This window comes from Dromaius novaehollandiae, chromosome 2 (assembly GCF_036370855.1).
Source record: "Dromaius novaehollandiae isolate bDroNov1 chromosome 2, bDroNov1.hap1, whole genome shotgun sequence".
Classification (NCBI taxonomy): Eukaryota; Metazoa; Chordata; class Aves; order Casuariiformes; family Dromaiidae; genus Dromaius; species Dromaius novaehollandiae.
This window is the reverse complement of record NC_088099.1, coordinates 70,503,329-70,526,684: the sequence shown is the minus strand read 5'-3', so window position 1 is coordinate 70,526,684 and position 23,356 is coordinate 70,503,329. Positions and strand designations below refer to the sequence as shown.

Genomic DNA, 23,356 nt, shown 5'->3' with positions numbered 1-23,356 from the left:
AGGCTCGTGACGCCATCCCAGATCCTATTTGTGAAACAGCCCTCAGCCCGCCCGCTCGATCCCCCTCGGGGCTCCCCGCGCCGCCGATGAGAGGGACGCGCGATGTGGGCGACACCGCGCCCCGACAGCGCGGCCTGGGGGAAGGTGCCCGGGCCGGGGGGAGGGGCGGCCCCCCGGGCGGCGCCGCGCTCCCAAGATTCTCAGGGATGAAGGGATGGGTGGGCGCGGGAGCGCGCGCGCGGCGCTCACACAAGGCGAAGCGCGGGCGCGCACACCGCCGCCTCCGCTCCCCCCCCCCCCCCCAACGACGCGGAAACCGGCGCCCAGCCTAGCAGCTGTAGCCGGCGCGCAGGGCGCATGCGCAGGCCCCGAGGAGGGCGGGGGCCGGAGCCTACTGGCGAGCGGGGTGGCCGCGGGTGCCTTGCTTGCCGTTACTCGGGAACTAGTGGTAGCTGCGCGGTGTCCTCGGCCTTTTCCTTGCCGGGGCCTGGTGCAGTCCTGCCCCACGACGCCGTCCCTTGCCCCGCGATGAAGTTGAGCAGCCGCGGCCGAGGATGCTGCGTGGCCGGCAGCCGGGAGCGCGGGCCGCCGCCGCGGAGCCCCTTCGTGCACCAACTGCGCCTCAGCCCCTTGGAGAAAGCTAAGGTAGGGGCGTGCAGGGCCCGGCCCCCTCAGTTCCCCTTCCCTCCCCCCCTCCCATCCCTTGCGCACGTCCCCCGCGGCGTACCGACTGGCCGACCACGTCCTGCAGCGGGCGGGGACGCCCTGCTGCCGGTGCTTTGTGAGCCGCCGGGAGCGGCGGGACCGCGGAAAACCGGTGCGTGTGTGTGTGCGCAGAGCTCCGCTCGCAAGGCTGCGGCGCGGGTGGGCGCGCGCGGTGGGCCGTTGGCGGCGGTAAGCGGGGGCCGCGCTGCCTGGGGAGGGGTGGCTGCGCAGCCAGAGGGGCCTGAGCTGGGTCTCGCGGGGCAAATCGCCTTTGTAGGGCCGCCCCAAGGGTGTGTTCCTCAACTTCTTCGCTGATTTTTTTTTCCTTTTTGTTCTTTTAATGGGGGCCTGGAGGACAATTCTGTAGAGATTCTCTTGCCCGGTGTCAAGTTAAGCTATGCCAGGGCCAAAGTAGTCCGTGCATCTGAAGTTTGGCCTCCGGGTAAATAATCCATACGGTATAATTTATGCATTGTACAGGTAGCATGAGATTGGAAGAATCGGTTCAGTGCAAATTTGCAGTTGTATGGCTTTTTCCCATGCCTCTGCCTCATTCACCTCACCTGATGAGCAATAGGTAGTTGGATAGTCACACTTTATGGCCCTCGTCTTAGTCTCTTAGTAAGCATTTACTGGATGAAGAAATACTGTCAAAGACTTCCCTAAAAAGGAATTGGCCTTTTCTGTGGCTTTCCTTATTGTAATACTTGAGTTTTTTACAAATGTTTCCTTAAAGCTGTTGTTAGGGGTATAACACCCTTCAGTGGTTGGAGAAAAGAGCATACCCATCAGCATGGAAGTTAAACTCCATTAATTTTGAACATGTCAGATCAAGGCTCTTTGGATCCATCTTTCTGTGGAATATTTAATACTTTGATAACATGATACGTTCTGAGTGTGAGTTCCTTGTTGCTTTGCCTTGTTGCCACCCAGTACTTAACATGAGACACATAGCAGCCTGATTTACAAAACAGTGGAATGTGCATCATGTTAAATACCTGATGGCCAAGAAATTTATAGTGGACTCCAGTGGAAAAGACTTTTTTTTATCAAGTTTCTCAGTATGAAACAGAGAAATGATGAGTTCAGTGGTTACCGTGAGGAGCTGCTGTTTGAATGGGGGAAGGCTGAAGGGTTTCTTATATCATTTGCCTCATTTACTTTATACTTGGAGCTTTTCCAATAAATCACACAGTTTTAATGATTTCTTTTCTATGTAACCCTGCTTCATTCCTTAAGTCATCTTTTCTATGAAATTAATGAGGTAGAACTCTTTCAGGAAGTGGAGAGAAGCAATGATAGCATGTGGTCATATGCATTATGGTTGTATCTAATTATAACAATAACAGAATATGTTTTATTTTGCAGTGTTAGTGTATCTTTAAATTCACTTCCTACTTGGTTATTTGAGAGGAATTTTTAAAATAGTGGGGGGGTAGAGTACCAGTTTCACAGTTTTTGCAGTATTAAGTCTCATGAATTATTGGTGTTGTCAATCTCCTAGATCAACAATGATAGCATAGATCAACATAGACCTTTAGCCGCTTTGCCAGCTAAGTGACTGGTTGTAGTACACATCTGTCTTCTGTATGGCTTGATCTTTACATCTGTATGAGACATGAGCTTTGCCATTTGGTTTCAAGAATTTATTATTTTCAATAAAAACTGCAAGATGCATTTAAAGTTCTGTAGCCTTTCACTGTGGGCAGACGAAAGGAATAGTTTCATCAAAGAAAAGAGTGTGATCTGGTCTAGCTTTTTAAGTGAAAAACCTTTTATTGATATACAGTGGCACAGAGCTCTTTAAGCCAGCCTTTCTCACAATCTTATGTTTGCAGTATTATGTGAAGAAGTGCACATGCTGGCATACAGAACTGTGGTAGATCTTCTCTACCTTAACCATACTCTCATAACGTCTTTGCTAATTGAAAGAAAAGTTGTGCTTGAGATAGAGGTAGTTAAAGAAGAGCTGTGGAACTGTGGGCAAGGGTTAAGCCGCAGTTGCTGTGATCCCACCTTTCTCTAGGGAATCTCCCTCTCCCGGAAAGGGAGACTTCTTGAATGGGGAGTCTGCTTTACAGTCAATTACAGCAGTGTGTGTTCTTTTCCATACAGTCCTGGCCTGTTGCTCAGGGTTCAGTAAGAAGTATTACAGCTGAACTCGCTTCCTGTTCAGCTGTAGCTGTGGCACAGTATGCACATATCTACCCCATGAATGCAATAAGTGTGAGTTCTGGGATTGCAAAACCTATCGAAGCAGGTTAGGAACATATGGGGACTGGAGGTACGCGAAGAGTTGATGAGCAAAGGGAACTGAGAGACAAGACTACTTTGAAGGACTGTTGTCTGTTGCTTATGTTCTGTCAGATAACTCTATTTTCTTCACCACTGCTTCATGCCTTCCTCGTTCTGCCCTCTCGATAAGGTTAGATTAACTTCTTTTACTAATACAGGTCAAAGTAAATGCACTTCAGTGCATTTCAGCCTAAGGCTGCAGAAGTGAAAAAGTAGAGAACAACTCCAGTGAGAAAGCAAGGCAGCAAAAAAGCCCATTTGAATGTCAAGGAATTGACACGTTATCTCTTTTATTGGCTTCATAAAAAATGGGAGATAACGGGAAGACAGAAGCAGTAAAGCTAGAAAACTTTGAGTCTTGTGCTTTCTGTAGGAATGCTGGTTAGTTTTGCCCAAATTTGAGCATGAAAATTGAGGTGATTCCTGAACTTACCTGTTTTATTTCAGTACTATAACAAAAAGATGCTATCTCGAAGAAAGGCAGACATGGTTTCATTAATATCCTAACATGCTCTGGGCACTTACCGCTTAAATCAAACTCTTGAATCAAGTTACCTCTGCAGGATAGGCAGAAGGCATTACTGAAGCTGCCAGAGAATATTCATAGCTTTGTTTATTTCACTGATTAATAGGTGAAATTGGCAGAAAACTAGCACAAAAATAGGAGTAAATAGTTTTTAGCTGGTTTAGTCATTGGTCCCTTCAATTGGCTCACTTCTCAAATGATCACCTGACTCAGTACAAGGTAGAAAGTGGGAACATGTGAGTTGAAGCAGGTAAAAGGTAGCACAGTGACAGCAGCAATGTAGATTGCACTCTGAGGACGACTATGGTAATTCACTGAGATGGTGGCAGTGACTTGGTGTTTCCCTGCCAATTAAAAAGATAGTAAAGTGCCATCGTCATTGCTGTCACTGTTTCTGGCCTTTTTATTGCACCAGTGCTAGTGTACACTGGTGCCCTTGTGAGCTGATTTGGCTCATTAAACCAGTAGAAAATTATTGTGTTTTTCTGTATTCTGATTGGATTATTTTTTTCTTTTGCTGGGATTGCTTTTCTTCAGTTTAATTAGCTGTTTTGGCTCACTGTAAGCTCAGGTAAGTGCTAGATCTGACGCAAGGGAAGGATTAAGGAGAGAGGAAACAGGACCACCCTTTTTAGCAGCAGTCATTTGTTAGATTGGCTTAGTCATGCCTGAAAATTTGTACTCCTGTAATTTTCTCCGTAACTGTGTAAAGGAGGGAACTGGCAAAGTAGGAAAACAGGTGTTAAGAGAACTGTTGAGGGATGAATTCCAGCTCTTTGACTGCAATCTTTGCTACTGGTAAATTGGGGATATAGGGATGATGATACTGAAGAAGTGAAAGGAGGGGCAAGATGTGGTTTCTATCTGATATGTTAAAAATCAGTACCTTTACCATGTTAAATGTGCAGTTCACTATTGGTAATAATACTCAAAGGTGCATTTTTCCAGTTTCTGTATGAATGAGAGATATGATACTGACTTTCAAGACAGGAGACAGACATAAAGAAGAAGAAACAAGGGTATTCTTGATTTTCATGCCTGGTGTTTAGGACTTGAGGTTTTGGAGAACTTACAAAGGACTTAGGTTGATATTTTGTACCTTCATTGAAAGTAGTTTCATATTCCTCAAACCAGAATGCAGGGTTTCTCAAACAAGAGGTTCCTATGGTACCTGCGGTACCTATTTAGTTTAAGTGACTTGCCTTGCATCAGACTGGAGTGTTTCTGATGGAAGGGTAGAATCCAGTTTCTCAGGGCAACCTTCTGTTATGAGCTAGAAGACCATCTTCTCCCTTTTTGCTGTCCATGGGTGTTTCACAGCCTACAGTTCAACTCTTGAAAGAACAAAGCAGCATCCTGTTAACCAGCAAATGTTAATTAAACTGTTGTCAAACCCCTCTTGAGAAAACTGATAATGAGCTGCACCTCACAATGTGTAGCTCCAAATGGATCTTGAGTTCCTTAAATGTATCTTAAAACACAGGTGTTTACACATATTCTTACCAGGTAGAATTTATGTTAATAGGAAAATATATCTGTGTAGGTGAGTGTCCTAAATATGTAAAATTACAATCACCATATAAGATGTCTGTACAGGATCAGACCAGGAGTCCAGCTCTCCTGCATTCTCATCTCTGACAATGGCCAGCAGAGCTTGGACCTTCTCCCTTTTTCTATCTGTCACTGACAATAATACTGTATATAGGCTTTACAGGATAAAAACTTTCATACCCAGGAAGATGTCTGAATGCAGACTCAACTACTTTTCAAATATTCATGTCTTTGTTGGTTCCTGACCTTCTTTAGGGGCCAAACATAGTCCTTCTCCCTCCTACAAAACTTCTTATGTGGAAAGGTACTCCACTGCCATCTGCTAACAAGAGGTTGGTGTAACAGCAGTGGTAGCCTGTGTACTTATAACTACTTCTTGGGTGTAACAGCAGTGGTAGCCTGTGTACTTAAAACTACTTCTTGCTGGCTGTTTCTATCACTGACCTCTCTGGACACAGAAAGCAAAGAGGCCTCTTCTACCCATTTGTTTCATTTTCCAAAGCCATATGGATGTAACTACTGCTGTCATTCTGCAGCGTGGTCCTAAAGTGATCTTGATACGAAAGATTTTTGCACAGATACAAGGACTGTATTGCTCACCAGTCACTTGCCATTCAGCGCTGCCCTGGTAGGAGGAGACTATGAGGTGTTGAAGGAAGAGGATGTGGATCCCAGAGAACTGTAACATAGAACCTCTGGTGTTGGAAGGGACCTCTGGAGTTCATCTGGTCTCACCCCCCTGCTCAAGAAGGGTCAGTCAGAGCAGCTTGCTCAGGAGCTTACCCAGTCAAGTTCTGAATATCTCCAAGGATGTAGAATCCACAACCTCTCCAGGCAACCTGTCCTGTTGTTCAACCATCCTCACAGTAGAGAAGTGGTTTTTTGTGTCCTCACCTGGATCTTGTTTTCTCCCTTATCTAGACAGCTGGTCCCTCTTTTCTTAGCCTGCAGGGCAAGTGCTCTCTCTCCCCCAGTTTGCAGATGAGTACTCCCCTGTTTTCTCAGTTTCATTGAGGCTGCTACTTTCTCTGCCTCTGATTTCCTGAGACACTTGTACCCTTTCTATTGTCTTCTCAGCTTTTTTAACTTCTTGATCTTACTACTAATCAATTCTTGAATCCCTATGTTATTCATTCTCCTAACCCCACCTCTTTTGCAAACAAAAATCTTGCTTATTAATTTTTTTCTTCTCATGCAGCTTCTAGATCTCTCATGTCCCTGTTCACTAATCTGTCTCCTTCTCCCTCATTCCACAGTCTGAGTGAGGTTTTATGAGACAGCTGATGTGACTTAATTGCTTGCTACTGCCAGAAGGGGTGGTTTTGTCTGTGGCTGCAAAGTCATGTCAGTTAATGTGACTTCAGCATGTATCTGACCATTGCCAGTTTAGAAAGTTAAACTGGCTGATCTCAGAAACTAGCCTATCCAAGAAAGTCTTCTCTGCCTTCTGATTTAGTTAACTGAAGCAGCCCACCCAAGGATTGGAGTCCTGTGTTTGGGAATGAGACCATGGTTCTTATGAGATGACAGTGTCAGTCTGAAGCATCATTATAAAATCTGGCATTGCTGTGGACTGCACATGGAACTGGTGGCTTTTGGTTTTCTCCAGCTGTGTGTTCCCTACAGCTGCCCTAGGCTGCATGTAGAGATCTGTGCAGCTACAGGATGAGTTGGTTTAGTGAGCTGATTTTCTGCAAAACTGTCCTCATTTGGAAAGTAAGAGGAAGCAGGAGCTGGTGAATGGAAAACTGAGCTGCATGATGACTAGATCTGCAGCAGGGGAGAGGAGGAGAATATGAATAATGCTTTTCAGAGCAGCTCACAGATAGACCAGATTAAGTGTAATATGAGACAGCACCTTATGCCTCATTCCTGATCCTTGCCCAGCCATCATGCTGAATAATACTTTCCTACCTCATCTAGTGCACCTGTGAATGCATAGCATATTTTCTTTTGAATTCTCTTTCTTTACATAGGCTTTTTATCATTTCACTGTCCTGTCCATCTTCTGCCAGCCTCCTGTGTACAGCTTGAGAAACATTGGTTCTACCCCAGTCAGCTTCTTCGCATCAAACTGTTTTAGGTTCATCCTCCCTCCCTTAGCCAATCATGTGAAGCAATATCCCCCTCCACTTTAAAAGCATTTTTTACTTTCTTCCTGTCCTTTGAGTGAGAAGGATGAGACTCTCAGCTCTTGGTACTATTTCCTGCAACAAGTGGATCCTTCCACAAATAGTAGCTAAGTTGCATTTGGGGGGGGAGGGGGGCAGTTGGAAACAACTCCAAGCAGCTCAGGAAAGGCCCTACTTTTGGGGTAAGTCTTGTTAAGACTCTGATAGAAGTTCTGAAATGACCTGTTTTTATCTATGTTGAAGGCAGAGGGCTGGCTGGCTGGGAATGGGCTCTCCGAGTAGTATGGTGCCAGGAGGAAGTGTAGAAGCAACCAGGTTCACTGTGACTTTAAAGGGGCAGGTAACTTCTGCTAAATCACTGCTTTCCGGGGAGTTGTGCCTGGCCTGTTAGCACAGGCCTGGAACATAAATTCATAAGCCTGTCTAGATGTGTTTTTCTAGAGGTGTCTCTGCACAGTGTTGCCCACATCCTCTGGTTTTGGGAACGTGCTGCAGAGGGTGTGGTGCTTGCCCAGTCCTGGAAGAGCTTACTAAGTCGGGCTCTGTATTGCCATGTGAATGTACCTTGCTGAAGACATGCACATCACTGGCTGGGAGCTGCTTTGACGGACTGACTCTACTGTGCAGTAAGATTTGCAACATGCCCATCCTGAGTATTTACTTAATTTGAGGCTGCAGAAAGGGAAAAGAGCATTTGTATGTACTCACTGACAGGCATTGTACCTGAAGTGTAGAAAGCTAAGACTGTGTTAGCTTTTAGAGTATTGCCGTTTCAGCTATAATTAAAATCTGAATACAAAAGTATTACATATATACAAATATAACATTATTTGGAATATATTTTTAGTTAACACTTCAGAACAGTTTCTAGGAATTGCTGAGTTTTTTTAGTCTGAGATTGTTAGAATAACTCACTTGTTTTGGATTTTGCAGATTGCCTTCATGACCTTGACTCTGTTTCCTATCCGACTCTTTTTTGCTGCTTTTATGATGTTGCTGGCCTGGCCTTTTGCATTCATTGCTTCAATGGGATCTGATGAGCAAGAGCTTGAAAAGCCCATCTCCTGGTGGCGAAAGTGAGTCACTGATGCAGTGCAGTACTAAGAGAACCAATATTTAGTTCAGCACTTTGAAATGGAGAAGACTGGAAATACTTGATATTTGTCCCACAGACCTGCTTTTCTCTTCCTCAGAAGAAAAATATTTATCACTTAAATGTTTTCCTTAAATGGGAAACTAAAAATATCTCAATCGTTTGATTCTACTAGATGACCCTAGAATTATAGGGAAAGAAACAGATCATTATCAGTCTTTTTCTTTATCGAGGATGTAATGTGAAACTTCATTGTAATGTCCTTCAAATTCAATTATTCCTGTAAATATCAACTTCATGTTATGAAGATTGACACCGTGGAATATGTCCAGATTTCATATTCTGGATTGTTGTTTAAACTGTTTCACCTCATTGTTTGCTACCTTGTGATGAATTGACAGAATTTCTGTTGATTCTCTGAGGGCTTGCTCTATGCCTTGGCACTCAGTAGGTCTTTGTGCTTACATTGATAATGGAATGCCAATTAAAGTCAAATGTAAGGTAGTGTTCACCCATCTGTGATAACTGCTATTTGAGGAGCAAGGAGGGAGTAGTGTATCGCCTCTTTGGTAGAAAACACTGAAACTGTAGGAGCTGGCACTAGCACAAGGGAAGTTGATTGTATTTTGTATCACAGGAGGGAAGTAGGTTGAGAACCATAGAGGCATGTCACTTTATATCGATATTATTCCAAATTAAATGTAATGAGTAGAGGAAAAATGGATGGCCTTCAATTCTCGCATAGAGTTTTCAAGCTTTTAGATTGTCCCTCCCCCATTTCATCTACTCTTCAGTATCACCCTGCTCTCCAGTCTTCAGTCCCTGTGAGTATAACAACTTGTGCTGTTTGTTTTTTTGCACCCTTTTGGTTCAAAGTAAATGTTTTTGTTTGCGTGACTGCCAGGCAAGGAAAAAAAAAACACTTAAGGAAAAGATAGGAAGAAGGGGAAGAGGAAAGAAAGTAAAATATTTCCAGAGCTCCCAGATGGTGTATTTTTTGTGCATCCCTCTAGTTGAAAATCTCTGCCTTGCGTTGCTCCACTGGTTTGTTTTGGTAAACTTGAACCCAAGAATCAGGGTTGTTGCATTCCAGCAGTGTCCTAATACTGTTTTCCGGGACTAAGTTTATTGGAACATTTTGGCATTATTAAAAAGCATAATTAAACATTTATAGGAGAAAATCAGCAGTCATAGTCTGATCAAATGGCCTCTTACCTTGAACATGGTATTAAACCTGCTCAGGAAGAGAATAGAATGACTATGCAATGTTCCTGTTCTATTTAAGCAGTATATCCTGTCTGTCTACCTTCTGCATGCTTATAGTTTTTATGTAAAGTTTTTCTTTAAAATATTTTATATCCCTGTGGCACTGTAACTTATCTCAACTCTTTACAGGATAGTGGATGTTTTGCTGAAAGCAATCATGAGAATGATGTGGCTTGCTGGAGGATTCCACTGGATAAATGTAAAAGGCAGACGGGCATTGCCATCAGAAGCAGCAATATTAACTGTGGCTCCCCATTCATCCTACTTTGATGCCATTCCAGTAACAATGACCTTTGCCTCCATTGTGATGAAAGCAGAAAGCAAAGATATTCCTGTGTGGGGAAGTAAGTTGAAACACACTTAACTTTTCAAAAAAGATTACTTAAGTTTACTAGTTATGGAGAAGCCCTGAAGCACAAAGAACATTTTGCTATCACTTGAGGTGAGACTTTTCTAGGTCTTCTGTGATTAATGAAAGTTGACAGAAAAAGTTTGGGGGGGTGTGTCTGTGTGTGTGTGTGTGTGTATATATATATATATATATATTCCCCCCACCCCCAAAGGTAAATCTTGTACAAAGTCCAAACTTAATTCTGCAGAACCCTTGGTTAAATTTGCAGTGAAAAGGCAACATCTTAAGACCTGGCAAATAGAAAAGCAAGTTAAGATGGGGCTGTGGAGGCAAAGGGGAGGCTTTAGAGAAAGTCCACCAAAACCACTCTTTCTTGGGGTGTGTTGGGAGGCTCTCTCTCAAGTAAGCTTTCAGAATGGCCATCTGCTCTGAATGGGATTCTGCCTTGAGGGAGTGATGCTAATCCCTCATATTCCCCTAGTAAGTTTGTTTGAGGCAGGCAATGAGAGGTAAGAAGCAGATTGTTGTGCTCTCAGCTTTAGTTGTAAGAAATGCAGATACCAAAGTCAGTAGTATTGGAATACTGTCTTTGAAGTTACCAATGCAAATTTCCACCTAGTGTTTAGTGAGACCTTTTTATTTTTTTTTTTTATTTTATATTTTTGGTGCAGTTGCACCAAAGATGTAAGTATTAAAGACTAGTTCACTTTAGACTACAAGGAAAGAGGGCTTGTAGCAAAAGTTTGTATGGCAGCATTTTAGAGAAGCCTACTCTCTTGTGCAGGGACCAGCAAAGTTCTAACAATCTATGTTGCATTGTGTAGATTTTAAGGGTACTATAAAAAGGACAAAAGATTTGACTTTGGCCTTTGGCTGAGGATGCTTAAATATAGACGTCTGAAGAAAAGCTTTGAGTTTAATAGCAAATAAGTGGAATGAGGCTGCTGATGTTGACATCCTCCTAAAGTTTCATTGGACAACGTGACTTTAAAGGCATGCTTTAAACCAGAGGCTGAAAGATGGCTGGCAAATCCTGAGTGGTTACATCTAGAAGCTTCATGTAGAGAATTCCTTGATACAAAGGTGTCTGTCCATCAAGTAGAGCATATGCCAGAACTTTAGATAGATTTCAAATACATTGGATGTTTGATTAGTAGAGTTTGTGGCTTAAAAAGTGGACATCTGTGTAAAAAGAAATGAATCTTTCGAACAAAAGGATATAGGCATGTTTAAAAAATGAATGTGTGCAAACAAGCATAGCTTGAAAACAAAAGAAAAAGAAAACTGAAGTAGGTTGTCCAGTTTTGAAAGATCTTGCTGTGAAAGGATATCTAGGCTGCATCGGAAATCTGCAGTCCAGCCATAGAAGCAAGGGCAGATTTACGCTGTTTCTCAGCTGACTCACTGACTGCTTAGTAATTGCCAGCTCAGCAAAATAAATTAGCCCATGTGGAGCTCTCCTTTCAGCTGGACTGTTTGGAGAACTCAAACTAGAGGAGTTAACTCCATGCCATGTTGTGTCACTAAAATGTGATGAAAAGACAAAAATCAGCCAAAAGCTGTAATAACTCCCTAAGTATTCCACTTAATAGATTCAGTGGGGACTGGTATGAAAGTCTGAAGAAATCTGTGGGGAGATGGAGATTACAATTGCACTGATTATAGCACAAATTAGGCATATCAAGAAGTCCACACTGTTTCCTATATACATAATTTAAGTTAATTTTTAAAGGATTCAAATGAAGTCTAGACTTAGTCCAATGCATGGTTTTAAAAGATAGTAAAATAATGATTCACTTTACTAGGGCTAAGATTTCACTTGAGGGGATTTTGTTCATGTGTGAGCAAAAATAGCTACGGAACACCGAAAACCCCCACAAGGGCTACATATGAGGATTTGATGTAATCTTACTGGAAAAAACAGTGCAGTCAAGTAAATTAGTATTTTGTCCTATATTACTGCATTTATTTTGTGTCATGCAGCTACAAAAATGATGCAGTCCATTACAAAGTGTTCAGAGAAAAGCCATCGAAATGATTAGAAACATGACAGAGGTCACAATTGGGATTCAGAGTTCAAAAAGCTTCTAAAACTGCTCTTGTTTGAGCAACAGTAATTACTTCGTGTGTGTTATTAAAGTGAATGGACTTTGAAAATCAGATAAGTAAGTTTCTGTACTGTAATGATTAGAGTTTGGCTTAAAGTTTAGTGAGAATTTGCCAGTAAAATGAAGTGGTTTTCTGTTTCGTTTTTTTTTTTTTTTTTGGGGGGGGGGGTTCTGCTTGAAAAAGGCTTTCTGTGAAACAGCTGCTACTGACCATCTTCTGCTTCCTTGATCTAGTGTGATAATTCAATGTTATTCTTTATTCTTCTTTTAATTAAAAAAAGGGGGGTAATTCATGTTATCATGTATACACTTCATGTATGTGATATGGCGAAATGTGGTCATATTTTTTTTGGATTTAGTGAAACTCTTCAGTCAGACATTCGTGCAGAATTTGTCCCAGAAAGGTCAGAATTGTTTTATGTTCTTCAGTTTTTGTGACTCTTGCAAACTTCCTGTACCAGCTCCAGTGGAATTTTGGAGCCAGCCATTGATAAAGCTAACACTGCTGCCTCCTAATTGAGGCTTGTTAGCAGTCTTTTCAGAATCTTCTTAAAGGTTTCAAATAATGTATGTGCTGAAAGCAGTGCCCAGAGTTAAATGCGTGTGAGAAATCAAGCATCAAGGGAAATCCTAAGATAATTTCTAAGGATAAGGTCACTTGTTTAAGAATAGATCCTCATCCAAAATCTCCAAATACACACAGTAAATAGCTTGTCTGTTTTGATGTAATGACTGCATTTATCAGGCTAGTGTGCCTCATGCACCAGAGGGACAAGCCGCAGGAACAAAAAGGTCTGAATGTTAACTGACTACCAGGATTGATTCCAGAAGCATTTTTATGGGTTTCTGGTGCAGCTGCCTATATTATGCTTCTCTTAGTTTTCCAGTCATGGAATATTAAGTTTTTGATTCACTGGCAGTTTTAAGTCCAGATGATTGAGAGCCTGTTCTTTATGGAATTGGAATTATTCCACAAGTGTGTGTGTGTGTGCGCGCACGCACACAAGTGTTTTATTACTTTCTAACTTGAAGGCAGCTCTCCTGGACCACAAAATCCAATGTCTGAAGCAGACTTGAGTCTCATGACTCCTTCAGACAGCTTCCTTCTTTGTACGCGTGTGCATGTGTGTTGGCGGGGGCAAGGGGGAGAACTCTTGCTGTGAAAGAAGAGTTATGACCTCTCGAGTTAGTCATCAGTGGTGAAGAAGATGCCCATTTGTGGTTTAACAAACTGTGAGGAGGAACTGCTTACCCAGGCATAAATGCATCATCACAAAATCAGTGTCTGGTGAGTAGAGAATGCCAGAATAGGCTTGGCACATCACCAGGCTACTGAAGTAGGACATATCTTTCTGTACAGTGGCTTTCCAGAGTTTTAGTAGGCTAAAGATTTGAAGTTCAGTTGACCCCTTTAGTATAAGCTGCAGAGCCCTAGCAAGATACTGCCTATGAATCTGTTGCACCTTACATAGGTGGAATAAGTAATGAGCAGTTCATGCATCAGCGCAGGTCCTTACTGCTTTGTCTACTGGACCACCATGTGGGGTCAAAACAGGCTCTGCACAAATCCTAGGTCGTCACACTTGACTGCCTTATTTTTGTATGGTGAAACATCCTGGTTAAAAGTTATCTTTCACAGGTGAAGTGGTCAGTATTAGGGCAGAAATACTTCCATATAAAGGAAAAGGGATTTGTCAGTAAATATTACTTTTGTTGTTTTGTTTGTCTGTTAGATCAACTTTTGTGATTGTGAGAGTCAAAGTTTTTTCTGTGACCTGAACTTTTTAAAGTTAAACTTGAGCTGATATCTAAGTTAAATTTAAAGCAATGGCTATGCATCTGTAACCGCGCCCTCTGAAAGAAGAGAGGAAGTTGGTACCTGTGAAATGGGTGGGGGGATATATTAGCTTAAGTCTATGAAGGAGACAATTTGTAGTTGGCAGAATACAGAAGACTAGAAGAAGGGAAAATTGTAGCATGCTGTAAAAACTATCAGTTCAGTTGATGTCTTTTCACTCATAAGTAAAATTATGAGTTTTTGTTCAAGCTCCTCTTTGAGAGGTTCTTTATAGGTCTTTCTTGAGGATCACAACTAACAGACAAGAAATAAGTAATTATGTGAGAAGAAACCAAATCGCTTCCCCATCAGCTCTGAAAAGTTGTGGAACCTAATCCCCCAGACTCCTACCCCAGTGGTCCTTGGTGGAGAAAGGGAGGTGTACTTTCCAAAGCACACAGACAAGAGAACCATGGTTGAGCCATAGGTCTTCAGTGAGGATCTTAGTTAAATACTCCTGGGATCCACCAATATCGTTCTCAAGATCCTTTTCACCTTACAGCAGGTTTTCTCAAGATATCACAGACTTCCTCTCTGTATACACTGTAAACCAGCAGCTTACAACACCATTGAGGTCACCAGCTTGAAAGCCCATGCTATGCTGGCATTGCAGCCTGCCTGGAGAACGCGAAAGAGCATTACAGTTCAGAGCAGTGGCTTGAAGTTATTGCCAAGCTTATCCATTTCATCCTTTCCTTAAAAATTCAGTTTCAAAATCCAGTGTTGCCTTCAGGCTGTGGACACCCAGCCCTTGCAATACTTCAGACCTTTCAGGAGCTCTCTTGAAGTGACTTAGAATAGCTGTACTGTCAAGCGTATGCTGTCATCTCTATATTTTTAGGTATGTTTCTGTTTAGATTGAAATCCTGGACTCTTGCTGATTTCCACCATAAATTCAGTAGCAATTACCCTTTGTTTAAACTGCTGCTGGAATGTTAACCACCATCGTTTGCCTTAAGCATCCTAGTTAATGCCATTCATGATAAGTTACAAACTACAGTATATAGGAAACCTGCAAACCAACACAGCTGCCTTCATTAAAGAACCATTTAGAATGGCAGCACAAAAGCTAAAACATACAGCCAAGCCCTGAGACAGGGATGTTGCAGGCATGAGGGCAAACAGCACTCTCAGCAACATGAAGAGGGTCTTTATGCCTCAAGAAGTCCTTCAGGGAAATAGATCACATTTTTGGAAAACCCACCAAAATACCACCTAAGAATTTACTTCAGTTAAAACTAACCAGAACATTGATTGTATACCTCCCACTGCTGACCTCTCCTTGTCCTATAGACTGTACATTTCCTGCCTTTCTCTTTGGAAATAAGGAGAACAATTTTCCCATTAACACTGTCTCTACATCACAAATACTTAACATCTTTTCTATCAGATAGTCCAGCTGGTATGCATTTAGTCAAACTCAAAGCAGTTGTTTTCAACATGTATTTAACCTTAACAGTTGCTTCGGACTTGGTGAAAAAAGCTTATTTTTTGTGTATGATCGTACTCCAAAAAGATAGTGGTAATATCTTTACAAATCTCATGTAGAAATAGCATGAGTACAATAACACTATCGCCAGTACTGCAAACAGTATAACTCCGGGTGGAAAAGATCCTAATTTTGGATGCTGTGGCCTTCAGAAGACTTCTTGTAAGCCTTTTGCAGATTTCCCCCTTTTTTTCTTCTCTTTCTATCCCCCTTCTCCCCCACAGTATTCACGTTAGGTGTTACTGCGTTAGAAAAGGTGAGAGATCCAAACTTTGAGAGCATATCCATTTGAGTGAGGCAACTCTTAAAACGAAGCCCAAGACAGGGCTGCTTTTAACCTTTGTTAACCTTCATGTCTTTGTAAGACCTAGATACAAAACAAACGAGATGGCAACTGCTATCAGAAAATGGTCCATATTTTTTTCCCATAGTAGGAAAAATGAGGGAGTAAGGCCTGTAAATGGATATTCCACTGAAAGTTTACCTGTATTGTATGGCCTGCCTCCATGTTAACTGACAATAGAACCAATTGTACTGAAGTTTAGGCTGTCATCTTGGCTTATCAGAGGAACAAGCATAATGGGATTTTTGGGAGAGAGGCCGAGTGAAAGCTTCACATTCAGTGTTCTTTACTCTTGCAGCAGATCTGTCCGCTCTGTTTGATGCTCTTTCTACAGGGATGATGTAAAAATGTCACTGCCTACTCAAAAATACACGTGGAAGGACACATCTTAGAAGAACGGTGTTTAGTGCTACGCTACTTGCTTGTTTTGTTCCCTGACTCCTTATACACCAGCTGCAATGCTGCCAGTACAGCTTTATGTGCAATATGGTTGTAACTATCAAACATACTTTAAATGGTTTGCAACAGTACTTTGTTTTATCATGTGTTGAATATCACTTTAAGTCTTGGTTTGAAGCAGGGCTTCCTCACCCACATTTGCCTGGAAATAGAAATATGAAATTCCGTCTTATTTCCAGTTATCCTGAGGTAAGTTCATTGACACCAATTGTATGTGTTCAGCTCATCAAGGGAGAACTTGATGGCTTAATGCATCAGCTGGTGCTTGAAGCAATTGCTTAGAAGTTACGGTTCTGAAATCAGTTGGAACAGCCATTCTGTAATGAAGGAAGGTGTTACTTATTTCTCGTAAGCTCTGTCAAGTGGGCTGTCTTGTGCTACAGCAACTTTCCGTCAGCTAGCTTATCTGTTGCATCCTGCACCCCACCCTGCAAGGCTGCAGGGTTTATTGAATTACTGGCAGTACTATTTAAAATGCAGACACCTGCCTAAGAAGGTGGAGTACAGCATGTGTCACCTATCTTCAGGACCTCTTGCGATGAGCTGAGATTGGGGATGAGAGTGACTATGTGAAGTAGGTCTGAGACTGCTAGAGAAAAAAGTTAGAATAACGACACTGGCAAAGTCAGTTTTGTGAACTAAGGGATTGTCCATCACCATTCACTGGACTTCATAATATAATTTGTAACTTAAGGATGCTTTTAATGGGGTGAGAGTAGGTGGGAAAGGATCTCTTTCAGTATCTCTTGAGTACTTGGGCTGTGGTCTTAGCTATCTGAATACAATCTCTCTTGGACAGTTGAGAAACTGATGAGCAGTGAAAATGAAGATTGTGTTCTGCTTATTAAGCATATTGCACTATTCTGCTCGATTCCTTTGGTTGTTCAATGTGCCAGCTGTCTGAAGCTGTTTTAATGCATACTGCTTTTGGCTCCTGTCCTGAGTTTGCTCTAATTCTGCCCATTCCTTCCCTCATGTACTACCTTATAGTACTGATTCCAGGCTTCCTTACATTTTGACTTGACTTCTGACAACAGAAAATACATACATATGATTTCTTTTGCATTCCCCTCGCCCCCCACCTTCCCATAGCAGTAACTCCAGTTGGCCCAGGATGACCTTTGATATATCCCTAGCAAGCAGTGTTCTGTAGTTATCGGCCAAGAGCAGGTATGTAGGGAGAAGTACAAGAACATAGTGTGGTAACTTCTCTTATGTACTGTCCCCTACGCTTCAGCAACCTGTGGGGTGAAAGTATTTCAGAGGTATCACTAGCCAGTTGTTTGGGAACTTGCTGCAGAGTGCGGGGGGATTAGTTTCACAGGATCTATACAAGGATTTCAGAGAGTGCTGGAAACTGCACTTGGGTACCACCAGAGCCAGCAGCTTTTGCTAAGTACAGGACTATTACTCCATATACCCTGTTTTCTTTTCCTTCTCACTTTAAGCACTGCCTTGCTACGTTAATGGATCCTTTGTAAAATTGTACACATTGTACAGCTAACATCAGTGAAATTATTCCATTTGGAATAATGGAAACTGTATTTTGTATCTCTATTTTAGGCAAATAGAATAGCTACTGAATTTGTGACTCTTAAACTTTAGAAAAGGATGACAAGACAGAAGACTAATGAAAAAGTAATTAAAGGCCATTTGCTGAAATTAAAGCATGAAGCTTGAAAAGGTTTATTTGCAGATGCTTCTCACGTAGTGCTCTTTGACATTCCAAGAGAGTTGGATATGCTATTTAAAATACTATTTTTAAGTGACCCTGAGTGTTCTTGAAATGAGCACGTACGGAAAGGGTACTGTGGGTTCATTTCTGACTCTTGAGCTCACTCTCATTTTGTCTGGCTATGTACGAAAGAGTTTGCCACTGAATCGGGAAGAGAATGCCTGAGATCTGATTAATCTGGTATGAAGAAGTCGCAAACAGGTGAGAGCTTAGCAAATTTGCTTGCTTTTCCTTTTGACACTGCTGATTCCCCAGAAAAGATAACAATCTGTGTATGGACTGTTTCTGTTAGCATACCTGCAGTGAGGCTAATCTGCCAGAGCTGTCAGAGGAGGCAAAAGCTTTAGAAGACAGTGGCAGTTCCAGAACCACGGTTGTCTTTTTGAAGCACTTGCACATGGAGGTTCCTGCTAACTTTGTTCGGAGGGCTTTTCCTGTAGATTTTGTCATAGGAGGAAATGGCCTGTAGTCAGCCCCAGCTGCTTTGTTGCAGAAAACTGCATAATATATACAGGCATGTTTTAAGGTGTGTGTGTGTTATATGTCTATTGGTCTGTTAAAAATTGAACATGTACAAAGTGCCAAAATTGTGAAAACCATTTTCCTTTTCAGGAATCCGTGAAAATAGTTCAATAAAGCTGGAATAATTCAGCTAAAAATTTAAGTTTGTAGTGTAATCTAGTAAAGCAGTTTCTTATGTTTACTAAAATTTTTGTCCAGAGGAATACTATGATAAAATGCAAATCTTTATTTCAAGCAAGAGGGAGAAAAATTATTATTGTTTTTCCTCCCTCTCTTTTTCTCTCTCTCCCTCTTCAGCTCTAATCAAGTACATCCGTCCGGTGTTTGTATCTCGGTCAGACCAAGATTCTCGCAGGAAAACTGTTGAGGAGATAAAGAGACGTGCTCAGTCTGATGGTAAATGGCCACAGGTACTGTATACTACTACAGTGTGACAGATGATATTTGGCATTTGCAGGCTTTGGATATGCAGTTCAATCTGTTTCCCTGTAGGATGCTTTAGATGGTTTATATGCAATGCAACTAACTTATCTGCACAAAACATCTCTAACACAAGCTGTTCATTGCAGTATGTTGGAAAGGTGGGTATGGATAAGTACATGGAATAGAGTTCTGTTAAGTGTTATGAATGGACAAACTACATCATTTTTAGGAAATACTCTAAGAAGAAAATAATCAGAAGCTTAGTAGAATACCTGGGAGAGTATGTATTCTTGTCTTTATTGAGGTTTTGGCTTATTGCCATTGTCAGAGATAGGATACTAGGTGAGATAGACCCAAGCAATTCATGTGCTCCAGTAAGTGGAGTATGCTTCTGCTGGAACAGGTGTTGAAAACATTTCTGAAATAAGCAGCTCGGACTTCAAAAAACAACAAAAAAAACAAACAAAAAACCCCCCTGAAATGTGACTACTTAGAATGCACCTTGGAAGAGAGTAATGGGAAGAAAGGAATGACTACCTCGGGGTCTAGATTTCCTATAAATATGTGGTTATTTTGAAAACTTGAAGCACTGTTCTTGGGAGTTTTTGAGATTAAGATATAACATTTGTGTCTCCTGACTTTGTTATTACTACAAAGGTTACTTCCACCTATTGTACTACAGAACTATTATGAACAAATTGGAAGAAAGGTGATATGTAGCTTTCATATCATGACTCCCATCAATAGATTTCAAAGAGCTTTAAAAAGTAAACATTCCCATCTATAGATGAAGAAACTGAGTTTCAGAGCTGAAGTGACTTCCCAGAAAATATCTGGGAAGCCAGTACCAGAGTGGGCAAGAAAACTAATATCCTTAATTCCAGACCATTGCTTTGTCCTCTTCTAATATGTATTTATTTCCTTTGAATGTAATATTCTGCAAATAACCAAACTTTCAGCAGTTCTTGGGTTTTGCTGGCCAAAATATTTTTTCGCAGTCTAATCTCTTCCTCTGAAGCTGGTTCAACTTGAGGATTTTTTTTCCGTACTAGAATTCTGCTTAGATATTTGCAGCCTCTGTCATTCTGATTGTGCATGTGCCAGGTATTAAATGCAGAAATAAAATAACAATCTTCCTTTTCTTAGCTGTAAGTAGTATTTTGGGAGGAGGAATTTTGTTTTGGTACAGAGCAAAAAATGAGATTTTTTTACCAGCACCAAAACTTCCTGTGAAAATTCTCTTGTACTTGCAAGTTTTTCTGGTCCCTGTCAGTGTTCTGGTAGAGTAGAATTGTTATCAGAGGTCAAGGGAGAGGCAAATTCCCATGTAAAGAAAATATTTTGACTAGTTAGAACTTTGCCTGACTTCTTCATTGAGGACTATTCTTTACATTAACTTGGCTGTTTTTCCTGGAAAACTTTTACTGTAACCCATTAACATTATCTTTGAAAAGATGTGTTTATTAATAAATCCACATGAAATATTTATATTTCTTAAAAGTAAACTTTTTTTTTACTTCAAGATAATGATATTCCCAGAGGGCACTTGCACAAACCGATCCTGTCTAATTACATTCAAGCCTGGTAGGTATGATGCTCATTTCTCTGTTCTCTACAGAATGTTCTTATATCTTCAGTTTTTAAAATACCACTTGCATTGTAATTTGCTTGCTGTTGCAGAAGTTGAGTTAAAAAAAACTTGAAATAGGGCACGATTGGAGTAGAATTTTTCTGATGCTGCAAAAGGGATGGAGTTCCACTATTACGCAAAACTTTGGTTCAGATAATTCAGATTTTTTTTTCCCGTGGCTTCCAAGTTTCATATGAGCTACAGGACTAATGTTTGTCTTACTGATTTCCCCCGCCCCCCACATTTCATATTTTGGGGTGAGTCTTGGAACATTTAGGTATAGTGTATAGCTTAAGGTTTCAGCGTGTATCTATTTGAGACTGCTGCAGCATTTGCTTCTGGGTAGTCTCTGGTTGACTCCTGTCTTCTGATTAGGCATAAGCTATACACTCTTCTGCTGAGTTACATTCTAGTGAGGATGGTATGGGAATCTTTAGCTGGTATAGCTCTGTCTGTTGCAGAGGCTGTCTTCTTAGGTGATATTTTATATCAAATGTCCACCTTCTAAGCTGGTTTTAGTCAGTATTGCTGTTTTTGCTTATCAAATGAGTATAAGGTGAACTAAGCATTTTTGCCCATGTAAGCTGCATTTATAATAGGGAGGATTGCTAATTCTGCAGTGTACCACCAATGTTTGATGCAAACTCACTTCTGTGACATAGGTAGGGAGATGGTGAGTGAGCAGGCTGCAGTGAGAGTCAGTTCTGAAACTGCTTTTGACTCTTCCCAGGTTTCTGCCTATCTTGTTGTGTTCTGGTCTTACTGTGTGTCTTCTATGTTATGTTGCTTGCAACTTGCACCTCCCTGTTGGGATTTCATGCAATGAGTCAACATTGTGGTTCCTCGCTTGGAATCTTGCTTGTGGTTCATTTGGCTGAAGGAATCTCTGTATTGTGTCCTGAACAAACATTCAAAAAGTCTTTCGTCCTCCTGTGTCAGCTCTTACCTTTTGGATGAGTGAGTGACGGTTAGGAGAACATCCACTTCTGTCATTCTTTATTCTCTTTCCACCTGAATCCTGGCCATGCTTTGTAAACCAGCTTGAATTCTTCATTAAAATCCTGGTTTCCTGCTCTCCCTCTGTTCCATAGACATTCTAGCCACCAAATGCCATATACTTTCTACCTCAAGTCCCCAGTGTGCCTCTATCTTCTACTTCTCTGGTCTAGCCCATGCTGCTGTTTGCCTCTTGACTGTCTCGCTTTTCCTGCTGTAACATGCTTCTGTATCCATCCAGTCTCCCAGAAATCCTTTGCCTCTAAATTCCTCACTTGTATCAAAGGACTGCAGCTCCCTGTTTGAGTAATTGCTTTCAGAATACCTTTCCCAGTCTGCTAATGTGGCCTGCATTCCTTGTTCTTGTTTTCCCATTCTGTGTTCATGCAAACTAGTTGTACAGGGCAGACTATTTAGTTTGGTATAAACGGTGGTGTTGTCATTTACCGTTCAGTCAGATTTTGTCATCTTTGGACTCTTTCAGAAGTTGCTTAGGGCATTGTTCTTGGAGACTAAACAGAAAACGCCACTGGGCCAAGAACCAAATCTCTGCAGGATCCCTGTCAGACAAACTTCATTTAAAGATGTTTACAGCCCATTAACAGTTACTCTTTTTATATCTTTGCAATTACTTGTTTCATTAAGCAAATGTAATGCTGAGCATACAGTATACCTATATCATTCAGTCCTAAATTTTAATAGGAATATTATGCAGTGTTTAGTAAATAGCTTTACTCATAATGTTTTATATGCAAATTTTATTAACCAAATTTTTGTTTCTGAGAAAAAGATGTGTTTAGAGAAATGTTGAGCAAGATAGTTATCACGCATATCAAATCCTTGTACTAAAACCAAAAAAAAAGATTAGCGAATGATGTCTGTAGATCTTGTGCTACCTATTTATTAAAACCATAATTTTCATGTAAAATGAAGTAATACTTCTGTACCATAGCTCTAGTCCAATGCATTTTAACTGTTAGATTTTCCATAACTGACAATAAACAAGCAAGCCCTTTGGAGGGGAAGTAAGGTACAAAAAGAGAAAAGAAGTTAAATTCATACCATTACTTCAAAGATGTGGCATTAAATCAGTGTTGCTCAGCTAAATACAGAGAACTTTTTTTGCAGAAGAAAGCTTAGGTTCTTCTCCAAAAAAAATGTGTTGACCACTGGCAATATATTGACTTAACTATCTTGCATGTACTCCTATTTCTTTCTTTCAAAAAATCATTTGATAATTATTTTTAATAATAATATTGAATTGAATAATCCAGTTGAATTTGGTACTGGGCTTTGGCTTGTGTGCATAACAGCTTATGTAAGTGGTAGAGGATAATTTAGAGAATGTAAACAAGCATTCTTAGTTATTTATCTTCTGAAAACGTAGCGGTATGTTGTTACTCTCCAGTGCTCATTTTTCTTTTTTTTCTTGATTACTTTTGATACTACTTTCAGATCTTATTCTTTCAGATCTTATTCTTTCACTATCAGCAGTAATTCATGTTCATACCAAACCATTATTGATGTAATCTTTTCTTTATTTCAATAAATTCTTCTGTACCAAAATGTGCTATAAAGTCATGATAAGTTGTATGTCTGTTCCAGGAGCATTTATCCCAGGAGTTCCTGTACAGCCGGTGGTTTTACGTTATCCAAACAAATTGGTAAGTTCAGCGTGTTTCATAATTAGTAATATGTGCTATTTAATGTTTGTAGTCAGAATGCATTTTCTTCCACATTCATTTCTGTAACCTTGTAGGTTAGATCCTTAGGTTTAGAAATTTAGAAAGCATTGAAAACTGCTTTTTGACCAAGTATTCATTCCTTAAGCCTCTAGCAATATAAACAGACTTAAATTGAGCAGTTTAGGTATTTCTGCTTTTTTTAAGTTTCT

The 23,356-nt window shown here is 40.9% G+C and overlaps 1 protein-coding gene across 3 annotated transcripts in view; it reads left to right on the top strand.

Annotated features, from left to right (window-relative positions):
- Positions 1–323: 323 nt before the first annotated feature.
- Positions 324–23,356, top strand: part of LPCAT1 (lysophosphatidylcholine acyltransferase 1) — a 70,274-nt gene continuing 47,241 nt past the window's right edge. The window contains exons 1-6 of one of the 3 annotated variants that reach the window (XM_026093896.2): positions 324–645; positions 8,143–8,285; positions 9,698–9,912; positions 18,711–18,823; positions 20,360–20,420; positions 23,068–23,126. In XM_026093896.2, coding sequence (XP_025949681.2) covers positions 358–645; positions 8,143–8,285; positions 9,698–9,912; positions 18,711–18,823; positions 20,360–20,420; positions 23,068–23,126 — 879 coding nt within the window. In that variant the 5' untranslated portion in view covers positions 324–357. Of the gene's footprint in view, positions 646–706; positions 818–8,142; positions 8,286–9,697; positions 9,913–18,710; positions 18,824–20,359; positions 20,421–23,067; positions 23,127–23,356 lie in introns of those variants that run through there. The other 2 variants (XM_026093895.2, XM_026093898.2) reach the window with 2 other exon arrangements.